General features: G+C 52.0%; 1 protein-coding gene across 1 annotated transcript in view; it reads left to right on the forward strand.

Annotated features, from left to right (window-relative positions):
- RTN4RL1 (reticulon 4 receptor like 1) overlaps positions 1–14639 on the forward strand; it is a 30653-nt gene extending 16014 nt beyond the window's left edge. The window contains exon 2 of the mRNA XM_049803966.1: positions 11507–14639. Coding sequence (XP_049659923.1) covers positions 11507–12870 — 1364 coding nt within the window. The 3' untranslated portion in view covers positions 12871–14639. The remainder of the gene's footprint in view (positions 1–11506) is intronic.
- The last annotated feature ends 278 nt before the right edge of the window (positions 14640–14917 follow it).

The following is a 14917-nucleotide window of genomic DNA, read 5'->3' on the forward strand; positions in this document are numbered from 1 at the left end:
GGGATGCAGGGCTCTGGGTGAAGCCCCACCTAAAAACCACATCTGAATTTCACAGCGTCGCTCTAAAATGGAAACACCATGTCCCAGTCACCGCCGTCCTCAGCAGGAGGCATGGGGGAAGCGCGGCAGGGCTGCGGCACACCAGGACACCCCATCCCGCGCCGGAGGAGGGCTGGTGCTGGGGAGACATGGCGTCTCCCGCTCCCATCCTCTCCCCCAGCCTGGTTTCCAAGCAGGAGTGTTTAAATGCCTTTTATGTTGTGACTCAAATGATGAAAGACCTGAAAATGGGACTAACAAAGACGAGTTGTACTTCAGAATAAAAAAACCCATGAAAGCAGCAGATGCTGTCATAGGAATAAATTGTATCAACAGCGATCAGATGGGAAGTGAAAAGTCAGAACGGAGTTGCTCCTTCTTTCCCGTTTCCAGAGAAAATTTCTGGGTCCATGAATTTAGCCAGAATCAGGTAGGATGAAAGGCTTTGTCTGACAAGGCATTTCAAAGCATCTGGGAGCCTCCGGAAGAGATGTGGCCACTTGGAGAGGGAAACAGAGCCCCTCAATTTTAATGAGCATTTCAGTTGCCTTCCTTTATCCTTCTGCCAAGATCCCCCCCCCCCCCCAACCCCCCCCCCCCCCGATTTCTGCTGTTTGCAATTTGTTTTAACTTTGCAAAACGTGCGTTTAGGCAACATGACGTGAGGAGGCTGAGGGTAGAACATCCCTGTCCCTCCATACAGCTTGGCCTGTTGCTTCTTGCTGTAAATACCTCCTGGCTGCAGCCGGTCCAGCCATGTCGGCTGCTGCCGGGTTGGCACCACCATCTTTCAGCATCTCCTGTTCCCTTCCCAGCCCCTGCAACAATTTACCATCTCCCCGTCTCCCCTTTCCGCTGTGACTGGATTGCGTGTGGGCTATAATTAATAGAAATTAGACTGTCGAGACCTTGCAGCCCCCATCCCGTAATTACTTGGCCTTGCTGCATTCGAGGCACAGAGATCGGCAGTGAGCTCGCAAGCCACTGGCGATGGCAACGCATCCCGTTAACGAGCTATTTTTATTAAGCTTTTAATGCAGGCAGTTGCATGTCACTGGGGGATGTGCCGCATCTCCACAAAGTCGGCTCCCGGGGGGATGCGCGGGGGGATATTTTGGGATGAATGCAGGCATCGGAGCTAGACAAAGCAGGATATTAACAAAGTGCCGTGTCCCGACCACGTTCATCTCTTGCACATTAATTCCCGGCACCCAACCGCTCCAGCCGCCCGCCGTCCAACTGTACAGATTTCAGGGGCTTGGCAAAGCGTTGATGCTCGGTGGGCGGTGATCCCCCCCCCAGGTCCTCAGCTCCCCCCCAACCCCGAGAGCCATGTGGGAGCGTAACGATGCCCGACATCTCACTGGGCACGCGGCATCTCCCCACCGGCTCATTAAACCTCTTAACAGCCGCCGCGCGAGGCGCGGGTCAGCCCGGTATGATGGGCAGAGGAGCGGCAGAGCGCAGCTATTCACACCGCTCTGCTTTTATCGCTGTGCTTTTCACGAGCTGGTAAAAAAGTTCAGTGCAAAGCACAGGAGAGGTCTCTGAAAGGCAGCCGCACTCATGACCCAGCGTGCCGGCACACGTCTCCAGTGGGGTTGGGGTTTTGCCGGTATCTGTGAGGTTCACTTGGCTGCCGACCCACAGGGATGTTCACTTGGAGGGCTCGTGGCATCACGCGCCCACCCCGAGAGGAGACCAAGGGTCTGCGGAAAGGTGCTGCTGCCCATTTCAGGCTCAGGAGAGAGACCCGAGGCTGCAGGCTGGGCTCCAAATGACGCCATTGCCTTTTTTTTGGGGGGGAGAAGAAAATGTGACAGAGCTGGTGGCTTTGATGCCTGCCCGTCAGTCTCATTCCCCCCTGCTGCAAGCGGAATGATGTGCGGCTGAATGGGGAAGAAGGTACATGACAGGCTCCAATTTGCCCTTTTCTCCACCAAACACAAGGACATCCAGTAAATCTGAAATGCAGAAAGACTGAAAAGGGATGAAAGGGAGCCTACGCGGCATGGTACGTAATTGGCTTGTGGATCTTGGTGGCACAGGACACTGCTGGGGTCGGGACCTCAGCAGGATTACACGTTTACAGAGCTAATGCTCTCCCTATTAGCTATGCTAGCATAAAAACGCTGCAGAAGGGCCCTTCGCCTCCCTGTTTCGGGCCATCAGCCGCTCCCTGCTCCATCCAGGTAAAGGTCCATCCAGAGCATCCCTGCTTTTCTGCAGCCGCCGGTTTTTGCATCTCCTGCAGATGTGGGCTGGATGGTGGGGCAGCCGAGCGTGCACCGAGAGCCCGGGCAGCTGTCACTTTGCTCTTCCATCTCACATTTGCTCTGTTCTGGCTGTATTTCTGATCCTAAAGAAACCCTCCATAGGTCCTAGCCAGCTGCTGGCAGGGAAATGAGCTGGTGAATCTGCTTTTGCTACACATGAGCTTGTTCGGCATTTGATACCGATCTGGCTGGTGCTCGTCTGGGGTGGGTTTTGTCATTTCATCTGCAATTGTTTTGCTGTAAAGCACCTCGGAGGGTTCGCTAGCCGGCTGTTTGACAAAGGACACCATTCTTATTACTACTGTGAATGAACTACTTTGCATTTCTGTGAATGGGAAGGAAAACTTGTCACCTCAGGACAAAAAGGGAGTGGAAGTATCTGATGATCCCCTGAGACGCCTCAGACAATCCACTAAGCTCAAGTCATCCTCCTGTATTTGTCTCTCCTCGGGGGCAATTGGAATTATTAGTCCCTTCTCAAGGACCTCAAGATGTCTCTGTCCTTTGCCAATTCCCATCCTGGCTTCGCTGCAGGTTACTGGCACATCCCACCGGAGCCCCATCCTGCACTGGGGACCAGCAGAGGATGCCTGGTGCCTGCTGGGGGTCAGGACGGCAGCACCCGGAGCTGGTGAAGCCCCCAGCTGTCCCTAAAATCCTGCAATATCCATGCACGCTGTGCTCAGGGTGTCCCCTGGGCCACCCCATCCTCTCCCAGAGGAAAAGGAGCATCCTGGTGTCCGTTGACACCTCCAGCTGTGGCAGGACCCAAGGACTTGACTCATCCATCTGTAAAGCCAGATGTGCTGTTTCTGTCCAGTGTGCCTCTGCTCCGGGAAGGTCCCAGTGGCTTTTGAGACACTGGTCCATCATGCGCGACGGGATGAGATGCAGGGGCACAATAAACCCTCCAGCAGCAGGGAAAGGAGAATCAGGAAAAGAAGATAAGCTCTTCTCCCTGGTCTCCAGGGATAGGATGCGTGGGAATGGTTCAAAGCTGTGCCAGGGGAGGTTTAGACTGGACGTTAGGAAGCATTTCTTTACTGGGAGGAGTGGTCAAACACTGGAACAGGCTTCTTGGAGAGGTGGTCGATTCCTCAAACCTGTCAGTTTAAGAGGCATTTGGCCAGTGCCCTTAAATAACAAGCTTTAACTTTTGGTCAGCCCTGAAGTGGTCAGGCAGTTGGACCAGATGATTGTGTAGGTCCCTTCCAACTGAACTATTCTATTCTATTCTATTCTATTCTATTCTAGATCTGCCTCCAAACCCCATGCAAGCAGCAGCCCAGCCTCCGATCTAGATAGTCTTCTCCCAAACGCTGGCTTTTAGGCTCTGCACTGAGGTACCGGGTTTGTGCCCCGTGCCTGCAGCCGTAGGACCGGCAGCATCCGACTGCAGCTGTACTCCAAGGGCATCGCTGCGGTGGAAGGTGTACTGCAAACTGGGGTTAAGCAGAGCAGATTACACGGGGAAAACACAGTCTGCACTCCCTCTGTTTCTGCTTGTGTTAGTCCTGAAACAAGTATTTAAATTAAACAAGTTTCTATAGCTGAGTTTCCAATCCCACAGCCACTTCCACCGTTGGCCTCCTTTTTTCTCCCTTTTTCTTTAGCTCAAGCAGCGGGAGGAGGAGATGCAGACACAGAGAGGAGTGCTAATTAAACAGGGAGTTCCACATTAGGGTACAAATCCTCTGGACCAGCATAAACCCTGCCAATTTCTGTATTTATTTATTATTTTTTCAGTACAATTGTAATTTCCAGTGGTGCCTCCAGCACCAGGAGAGAGTTCAGGGGCTGCTCTCCGAGAGGATTAGCACGCTGGAAGCATTATTACTTTCCTTCGCTGTGAATTCAGGAGTGATTCCCTGATGGCTGCACTCTATATAGAAGTGAATCGGTGCTAATTTGTTTTTGAGGATCACACATCCACCAACATGTGAAAGACAATCCTGCCTCTCGATGTATATTTCGAGTCAGTGCTACAGCAAACAATGAAAAATAAGCAGGCAAAGGAAGCCAGACCTCCCTCGCCCAGAAAACCAGAGCTGGGAAAGAACGGACTTCAATTTTTTTGGATGCTCGTGTGAGTTGGTGCTGCGTCTTTCCGGGATTGTTTTGGGTTTTGGCTGTGCAGTGGGGGCTTGGGCATCCCTTGCACGGAAAGCCTCAGGGATGCCGCGTTGGACGGGATGTCAAAGACACAGAGCATAAAAGGCCCCCCCCCTTTTTTTTCCCTTTTCTCCTTTTAAATCATCCTCGAGTTTAACTACAAGAGAGGAATAAATTAACTAATTGAATCTGTAGTGACAGAGGGGGGCCAGGCACCTGGCAGGAGAGCAGCCACCCCACCACCCATCGCTCCTCTCTCTTTATTTGTGTGATTCAGAGGGACGTGGTCCGTGGGGAGATATCAGAGCTGGCTGAAATGGAAGACAAAGCTATTGTTTCAAACAGAGTTATTGATTTTTACATTATTACACTATGAAATTTATGGTCTGGTTTCAAACTGCAATAGGAGTTAATGACCATCATCCAGAAACTTCCAGGTGACCTTGGCCTTGACTTTGGTGGAGGAAGGTGAATAGCTCCAGATACCGGGTCAGCAAATGCAAAATGAACTTGTGACACCCTAAAGGACTTGATTTTGGGGTGCTGCTGACCCCAGGTCTCTGCCCTGAGCTTTAGCTCACAGCAAACTCCAACCCGGTTGACAGCAGTGATGGAGGGGGGAAAATTGGACCTTCTCTGCTCCAGACAAAAGCCACTTCTGCTCTTAAGCAACATTTTGCTCCTCTTGAAGCACCGTGACGTCCTCAGAGCTCCTGAACATGGTTCTCCATCCTTAACCGCCCACCCGGCGCAGCCTGGCTGACCGAGGGTTTGCTCCGGTCGGTCACCGCTGGAGAAATGCAAACGAGGGGACTCCGGGATGGCTGAGGAGCACCGGGAAAGGAGACAACACAGCCCGGAGCAAGAGGAACCCTGGAAGAGGGGAGAACAACGGGCAGTGCCCACAAAGCAGGCAGCTGCCTGCAAAGGGCATGGCCCATTCCCAGTGCCGGCCGGCTCTCCCATCCCAGTCGATCGAGGAGGATTTGCTTTTTAATGTTGGGGCTACGAAAGTGGGGTCAGGGTGACCAAGAAGAGGTTTATACCAGTTACCACGCGATATAACAGTGACACAGAAGCCAGCCTTTTCCTGGCTTTTCTTTAAAAAGGTACCTCCCAATGCATCTTTTGGCGTCGGCCTCTTCCCAAAGCTTTCCTTAGCAATATTCCTTCCAAATTTCCTTGTATACTTCTTCCTCTGGGAACAGTCTTTCCACTTGCCAGCGAAGGAAGGTAATTTCCAGCTGCTGGAGAAGGATTTTTTCTTGTAGTACCTTCTCCCTGGAACATCCCTGACGCTGCACCCCGAGGTAAAGTCGTGTGAAGCCGGTAGCCTCCAAGCTCATCTTCTGCCTCGGAGGTCATAATTGCCATTAAATCACAGCTTGCCTAACCAAATTATGCAAAACCGAAATTATCTCCAATGATTTTTATGTTGCTGAAATGTTCCAGAACTGCCGGGGTGATGACTGGGGGATTGGGAGCAGCTGTCACTCCATCAGAAACCATAACTCCAAACAGCTGGGATCTGTCAGTTATTTATGACACTGTTCGCAAAAAAAAAAAAAAAAAAAAATTATGAAGGTGGATGGGTAGTTGCCACTCTCCGGCTGAAAGGCAGCTCGTGCAGAAAGCAAAGCCCCGTGCCGTGTCCCGGCGCTGGGAGCCGCAGCCGGTGTTGCGGGGAGCAAACCCACTCAGGATGCTCCTGCCACCGAGCGCTGCAGGACCGTGGGGCTGCACCTAAAGGGCTTTGCAGAGAGGCTGAAAGCAAGCTGCTGCTTGCTGGGAATTTAGTCTTTGTGACAGTCAGGATGGGCGTGTTTATTTTATCCTCTGTGTTGCAAAAAAAAAAAAAAAAAAAAAAAAAAAAAAGAAAAGAAAAAAAAAGAGGAAAAAAAAATTACACAGCTACTAAGCACAGGTCTGACACTGCTTTGTCAAACCATCCCAGATCTGAAGTTTCTTGGCTTGTGCCCAGTTGCTGTCACTGCTCCGGCCTTACCTTTCATCGTCCTTTACTTGGCAGATGAAACTGTGAACATTTGAGGCTTCTTTTTCTCCCTACACAACAGTTTCTCTCTATGGCAGTGCGAACGTCCCATTCTGAGTTGGTTCCCAAGTTTCAAAGTATATTTTCCCCCGGGGGTCATAGTGGTGTCTTTGTGCCCCAGTTCAGTTGGGGTGGATTTAGAAAGCGTCCTTTCATAGATCCAGGGTGTGAACGGGGCAGGAAAATCTCGCTCTGGAGCTCCTTGACAGCGAGGTGGTGGTGTTACACCAGGTGTGAATTTGGCCTCAGAAGAGGGTGAATGATGAGTAAGCTTCTGCCTTTTTGATAATCTCAGCTGCGAGCAGAAGCCAGATGCTTTGTCCCCACTTGTAGCTTGCTCTGGTTAAGTATTATTATTTATATTATGTAGTAGCTATACATAGTGTTTTATGGCAGTAAAGATACATAAATCAGCAACCAGAAGACGAGGGCTTTGCTCTAAAGAGCTTATAAATCTAACAGCTTGAGCAGCACCGGTAATGGACACAGTAAGCAGGCAGTCAAGTTGCATGTAGACATGAGCTAAGATGGGTCTCCCCAAGCAGATGGCGGTTTAGGAGAGATTTGAAAGAGAAGCAACCGGCTCCATCCTCGAGACCAGATCCCGCCGGAGAATTAGACGGGCTGTGACCCATATAAGCTTGTCGGGGTGGAGAGGTGAAAGCATCCATCTGAGAAAAGCAGCTCGCAAAGGAGGAACGGGCAGGGGGTGGCGAGGTCTCGTGGCGGGGCTGACTTTTGGGGGGCTCTGCAGTTGCATCCCCCCTGGGGCCGAAGCACCTATTCTTGTCCTAAGCGATTCCTTCCCCTCAAGCCTGAGCCTCCGAATGAAAAGAAGTAGCATTACATCTTCCTAAATAAACCAAGACTCTGCCTCGCTCCAAGACACAGTAAAGCGTTAAAAGCCTTAAAATGCAAGAAAACGGCCGGCGCAGGTACACCCTGCTCTCTGGATCGAGCAGCACCGTGGGGACAGGCTGCCTGCAGAGCGGAGCCGAGGCCAGCATCCCTGCCGCGGTGGCGGAGAAGCGCTTCAACCCTTCGAACCTTCCCCCCCCTGCAATCCTGGGTATCAAACCAGCCTTTTTTTTTTTTTTTTTTTTTTTATTATTTACTTCTTCCTGTGCTGGCACCGGCCTGGGAGGAACCTGGTCTGGGCTGGAGAGAGATGTGCTGTGTCTGGCTGAGCATGCCGGCTCCGGGCGTCTGCATTCTTCTGGCCGCTTTCAGCTCCTGCACAAATTGAGGCTTCACGCTAAATGCATTACGCTGTATAACAATTAATCCCGTGCTACATATAGAAAGTCCTTACTCATCAATAATGCATGCGGGAGGAGTGATTTTCACTCTCGGTAATAAGGCTAAGACAATGGAAACAAGCAGGTAATGGAGAACATTTATAATGATGTTAATCTAATAATGAGTCTAATGCTGTTAAAAGTAAGACTGCAAACTGGACGCATCCAAAGATAGATTATTTCAAGCATTCATTAACTGATGCCTAATTAATGCCCAATTAGAGAGATGCTACGTGGGAAATGGTTTGGACAGTCGGACGAATTCATTCCAATCACTGAAACCTCAGTCAAAAGCAGGAGGCAGCAGAAGGACACTAAGCAGAAGCCGGGGTGACTCAGGGCATCAGTGGGAGAAAGCCAGGAGATAAACACCCCTTTGCTGGTTTTATCCCTGTCAGCAGGGCTTTGTTTTTATTCACTTCACCGGCAGGTTTCTGTAGGATTTTTCCGTGCCGCCTTTGAAGCTCTTCCTCCCTGGTGAGCCCCGACACGCATGCTGGTGACCCTCCATCTGCCTCGCAACCTTTACAAGATGAAGTTGAAAGGGCTGCATCGGGAATAACGAGTTCAACAAGTTAGGCAGGGCCTAACTCTCAGGGGAGCCGGGCTGGGACCTCTCAGGAAGCTCCCACATTGCTTTCCAGCCTGGGAAGCCCAGTGAGACGCAAGTGCTCGTGGCTGTCTCGTCCCAGTGGGGCTCGGCTGCTGGCCATCCCAATGCTGGTGTTACCAGCCTCAGGAGCTTCAGGGCTCTGTGACCACGGCCTCTTGGCTTCTCGGGGGTCTCATTCCCAGATCTAAACTGGGACTGAGCCCAGGGCATCCCAGGAGCGGCTTCTCACAGCACTAGGCAATCAGCAGCTTTTATGGGCTTGGAGGGAAAGCATCCTTGATGAGACCGTGTGCTTTGAGTGCATCCACTGGGGAGTCCACAGGTTTCCTCTTTCCAAGTCCTGCCCACCTAATTATTTTTTCTAAGCATCTGTCCTTCTGTTTCTCCATTCGCCTTACCCCCAAGTTGCAGCACGTAGGTAGAAAGAAATATTTCGAACACAATTAATAAGAAAGCAAGCCGTCCCTAGCTTTTCTTCCTACCATCGTACTCTTGGGAAGCTGAGAACCAGCAGCACCCCAGACTATCCCCACCACCATCCAGGACCGTGGGAGTCACATCTCCCTCTCCGTAGGAACTCCAGCCACTAATTCGCAAACGCCTGTTAATTAAAGACATGGACTCAGTTCCCCCTGACCTTTACCTCCGGAGTTCTCGCTGCAGTCAAGGAGCCGTTAAACACTGTGCTCCCTTTCGGCAGGAGCCTCTACCTTGGCCGTGCTCCAGGGAGACCCAGGCTGCCTTCGTCCATCGCGGCGCGTTGCTAACAGCCTCCTGTCATCGCCATCCCTATAAGTGAAATCGTGTACGCTCCCAGATCCCTGCCCGGCTCCACCTCCCGTCAGTAATCCCGTTAGCCTGGCAACTGTCGTGTCACGGAAGAGCGCATAAAACTGTTGTTTGGAAGCAATATGTAATCTTCCAACCTGCTGCTTATAGCTGGGAGATGGTTTATTGATTCAGACCCTTGTGATTTGGTATTTGCAATAACAGACTCCGCATGTGGGAGATCGTCACAGCACTTGTGCCTGGCAGGATTTTACTAATAAACATAAGACTTACAGAAGGCTTCATACTTCAGTGTCACCGAGGTAAGATGGGGACCATGAAGCCATCCCACCTTGGCGAAGCACGTCCGTGGGTAAAAAAACCCAGCAGAATCTATCTGCAAACTTAGCTTTATCTTTACGATCGTTATCTGGCACTCAGGTAATCACAATATCCTCAGGATACCGCTGTTTCCCAGGCTGCGCTTGCACGGCGAGTTGCAGCGAGGGCTCCTGTTTTGGCAGGCAGCGCTCGGTAGTCAGCGCCGGCACGATGCTCCCACCAGCACAGCCCCTTTCTCATCGCAAAGGAATGACAGCAAAGCCAAAACGGTAGAGCGGTGACTTGGAGAACGTTCTTTTTCCTACACAGCCGTAGGAGTTGTCGCGAATTAAACATTCCCGACTTACAGCCCCTTTCTGGCAGCGGCGCAGGAATGAGACATCCCTCCTGGTAGCCGATGCTTAATTTCTGAAAGGGCAGCTCCTAGAAGAAGTCCCCCCCACTTCTCATCGCAGCCAAGGCTTGGGCCAACGCTTTGGCTAGCGATGCTATTTTTTTTTCTCTCTATTAACAGCCCAGTCAGAGATGACTGCCTCTTACCGGTGATTTATGGAGAGTCTGAATAACCCAGTTTATCTAAAAATGTGACAACTTTGCCTTGAAAGGATGGGTCCAGATGGACGGGTCACCTGCTGTTAACTAAATGGTAATAGATCTCCACACCAGGCAAAAGGCAACGGTAACCGTGGAGTTATATTTCAAACACGATTAATAAGAAAACAGTGATTTTTTTCTTGCCTCCCACTTGAATTCAGCTGTAGGCACTGAGAAGAGGGACTGTAAAAGCCCAAGGGGTCCAGGCTCCTGGACTAGCTGGTGATAATGACATAGAGTAATTAGAGATGAACTCCACTTCCACTCTCGTTTTTCAGATTATTACAAGCCGAGCGCAAGGCGAGGACTCGTGGGCAGGATGGCACCGGCAGCTGTACGCTGCTCCGATGTTACTCCTTTCCCCTGTAAAGTCCAGAGGCAGAATTCATTAGACATGAGCAAATTTTGCGTGTAAGAGGAAAAAGCCAAATCTAGGAGGAAAATCTGAATGAGAAATGACAAGTCTGGTGCAATGAGTCTGAAAAGCCACTCGGCGCAGAAGGAATAGCCTGAAAGCAAGCCTGGTGCGAGGAGTGGGAGCGAGACGGGAACGGGGCGGCGAAACCGGCACTCTAAGAGCTGAGCAGAGGGAGGGGATGATTACTGCCTTGCTCACCGCTTCTTCTCTGCAGCGAGAAAGCCCTGGTCACAAGCACGTACTGTAGCATTAGAGGGTGCAATATGCTTTGCCACAGGACATCCATTTAAAAATACGCCTGAGCATCCCACTTCCAAACGGGAGTTTTCAGTTCAGCCTTTTCCACCAACTGCTGACAACATATTTTCCTGTAAATCACTTGGTTTTCAGGGTGGATGGTGGTGTCTAACAACTGTAGTAAAAAGAGATGGTGGGGATGGGTCGGTGTTTTTGGGGGAGGCGGGCGTGCTGTGCAGATGCACTGCACACGTGTAATTTTAGGTGGTTCGCTGGGAATTGCTAAAGCTCTCTACCTTTTCCGCTCCGATACGTAAGCGCCGGCGATTTAAGAGATGCGTTACAGGAGGGGTGGACGCCTACGTGGGTTTGCGTCTCTCTCTGTTTGCTCTCGCACCTTTGCACAGCGGCATTTCCTCAAACCGCGCTGCCTGCCTGCGGGCGAGGGGCTTTGCTGCCTGCACTGCCAGCGTGAATTCTCACCGAGAAAGTTTCTCCTGCCCGTTTTGGGCTGGGAGCACAACCGCCTGCCGGTTGCAGGCAGGGCGAGGAGGGCGGGAGCGCTCCGTACATCGCGTTTAAACTACCGCGGGTGACGAGCCCACTCATCGCAGCCGCGTGGGTCATTCCGGAGCGAAAACGAGGGCTGAGTTAATTGGGGGTGTTTTTCACCCGGACTAGTCCCCACGGCGGCGGTGGGTGGGCAGGGAGGCGCCCGAGTCCCCGCTGACACCGCTCTCCCCTCTCTCCGCACAGGGGGGTTTGCAGAGCTGCTGCTGGTGCTGCTGGGGCTGAAGGTGCCCGGCACCCTGGGCTGCCCCACCGACTGCGTGTGCTACCCGTCGCCGATGACCGTCAGCTGCCAGGCTCACAACTTCGTCACCATCCCCGAGGGCATCCCTGAGGACAGCGAGAGGATCTTCCTCCAGAACAACCAGATCACCTTATTGCTGCGGGGCCACTTCAGCCCCTCCATGGTCACCCTCTGGATCTATTCCAACAACATCACCTTCATCGACCCCAACACCTTCGACGGGTTCGTCAACCTGGAAGAGCTGGACCTGGGGGACAACCGCTACTTAAGGGCTTTAGCTGCAGACACTTTCCAAGGGCTGGTGAAACTCCACGCCTTGTACCTGTACAAGTGCGGGCTGAGCTCCCTCCCCAGCGGGATATTCGGTGGCCTCCACAACCTGCAATACCTTTACCTGCAAGACAACCACATCGAGTTTCTTCAGGATGATATTTTTGTTGACTTGGTTAACCTCAGCCATCTTTTTCTCCATGGAAACAAGCTCTGGAGCCTCCATCAGAACACGTTCAGGGGACTAATAAACCTGGATCGGCTGCTCATCCATCAAAATCAGCTGCAGTGGATTCACAGGCGGGCTTTTCACGACCTCCGAAGATTGACCACCCTTTTCCTGTTCAATAACAGCCTCTCGGAGCTGCAGGGGGACTGCCTGGCCCACCTGGGAGCCCTGGAGTTTCTCAGGCTGAACGGGAACCCGTGGAGCTGCGATTGCAAAGCCCGTTCGCTCTGGGAATGGCTGCACAGGTTCAGAGGCTCCAGCTCCAGCGTCATCTGCGAGTCCCCCGAGCAGATGCACGGCAAGGACCTCAAGGTGCTAAGAGCGGAAGACTTTAGGAACTGTTCGGGCTCCGAGTCGCTCCATCAGATTAAAACACATACTTTCTCCACAGCGGACAGAGGAGCCTCCAAAATCCACCACCCTCACCACTCCTCCAAGGAGAAGGGGAAGGAACGAGGGGCTGAGAACAGTTTGCACAGCAGCCAGCCCGCCGCCCCCCCCGGCTCCCGGCCGGGCTACCGCAAACCCGGCAAGAACTGTACCAGCCACAAAAGCCGTAACCGAACCTCTAAACCGGTATCCTTGGGGCCGCGGAAAAACGGGCAGGAGGTTCCAGACTATGTGCCTGATTATCAGCACAAATTCAGTTTCGGGGCGATGCCAACGCTCTCCCCCAAACGCAAGGGTAAGTGTACCCGGCGGACACCCATCCGCCCCCCCAGCGGGGTGCAGCAGGCAGCCGGCTGCTCGGGGCTCAGGGCATCGCTCCTGGTTTTTATGATGGTGTTAGCAGCCGTCATCCGCTGAGCCCCCCGGCTGCGGACGGAGCGAATCTGTACTGCCACCAATCTACAAAGGACCAGAGTTTCTTTTCTTCTTCTTTTTTTGTACGTGGAGAGTGTTGGCCTGGTGAAAGGAAGAACGTTGTCTCGGCTTCTGACGGTCTCTCCGTGCCCGGCCGGGCTGCCAACGCGGACTGTGCCGAACGCAGCGGGAGCGGATTAAAAGGCATTATCACACCTTGTCACAAACAGCCTAACCGAGCACCTACAACAACAACAAAAAGCCAACCTTACAAAAAGCAGATAACAGGGACGGTAGCCAATTCGTCGGTGACAACAACCGGACAAATGGACTGTATCCACGCTCTTGTGAAATCCTGTTCATTTGAGAGCGCTCTGAACGACCCCTCCAATTACCGAAAGGAACATAATTGCTGTAAAAATGATCACCAATTAAGCCTACACTGTTTCTCTGAAAGCGAGTGCAAGGACACTGATACCGATGTAGTAAGGACATTGGTTCTCCCACGTTTTAGCCCTTTTGGCTCCAAACCCAGAGGCCAAAGTTGGCTGGGAATCGCTTAGAAGACAATCTCAAACCCCTGAATATCTCAGGCATTACAGCAGAACAGGGCTTGCCTGCTGGGCTTGGAGTAGCCAACAACCAAAGGAAAGACTGATTAGAGGCGGAATTAAACAAACCCCCCCCCTCCCCAACAAACCCAACACTTAAAGAAATGAGGTACCCGCAGGAGGTGCGTTTTTTTGTAACCATGTTCACACATCCGAAAAAACCCCAACCCCAACAAATGCACAGGCTCCTTCCCCTTCCCCTCAATTATCCATATGTATGTCTTATAATGTTTATAAACTATATGGAAACTATATCTTCAGAACTAAGGATTGTATTGTTGAATTTATAGCAGACCAGTATATGATTTTTTTTTTTTTCCTCGAAAAAACAAACCGGCAGCAGTGCCTACAGATGCTGAAAGCCATCGGGCGGGCTCAGTACGCGCGGGGGAACCACAGCGGACCAATGTTCTCAGCAATTCAGAGCACCAAACTTTGGGAGGGGTGCGGGGGGGGGGTGGTTGTACGCGATGCAGCAAAGTCCATATCCAGAGAGCCAAAACTCACCCTTACATCCTAATTTGTATCCGGGGGGAGAGAGAGATTAATTAGTCCAAATAAATAGAGCCATAGAGCTCTGTCTCCGGAGAGCGCTGCAAGGCCCCGGGGAGGAAAGGGGCTTTTTGGGGGGCTGGAGGCAGAGAGGGGCTTCCCAGCTGTGTCGGTGGCGTGAGGACCTTTATAGCTGGACTAAGGTTTTCACTGGGGCAGCAAGGAGCAGTTCCCAGGCTGCGGATAGTCCTGACAGCGTTAGGAGAGATTTTGTTTCTTAAAAGGAACAGCTTGTGTCACGGGAAGAGTCAGAGAAGGGGGAAACTACAACTCGTTGAGGACCGGCGAGAAGCGCAGTACCCAGGGTTTCTGGTCCGCCACAGGAGAGAAAAATAAATGGTCCAAGACAGCCGTACGAAGGGGGCTGTGGCTAGGTGGAGGAGAGGGAGCAGATCTGCTTGTTCCCCTCGTCCCAGATGAAACCCCACAGCGGAGGGATGCGTTTGCTGGTCGGGGGAACGGCAGAGCCGGCGGCATCACCGACAGCAGCCCACGGGCTCGGGGAGGTGCTGCCCAAATTCTGCAGCAGGTGTGAATTCCCTGTCAGCGTGGATACGCGAGACCAAACAGACACTGAAGTTAATGAAACAAGGGAAATAAAAGTGATCTTGGACAAGAAAAGGCTGCTGTTCATTTCGTAACGATATCCCAGCGGTGGCACGTTTCTAGCCCGGAGAGCTATCGTGTGGGGCTGTTTTCCATCAGACACACCACTAGCTTTGGGAAGACCGGGCTAAGCTCGGGAAATCCGCTCTCCCAACCGTTTTGGGGATGGGGAGAGGGTATTTACGCAGCGGCAGGTCCCCTGGAGGTATCTGGAAATGAAAAGGGAAACTCCCAAGCGAAAAAAAGAAGAAAATTCCCCAATGAGCTTATTTTTAGGAGTG

This window comes from Accipiter gentilis, chromosome 6, assembly GCF_929443795.1.
Source record: "Accipiter gentilis chromosome 6, bAccGen1.1, whole genome shotgun sequence".
In the NCBI taxonomy this organism is placed as follows: domain Eukaryota; kingdom Metazoa; phylum Chordata; class Aves; order Accipitriformes; family Accipitridae; genus Astur; species Astur gentilis.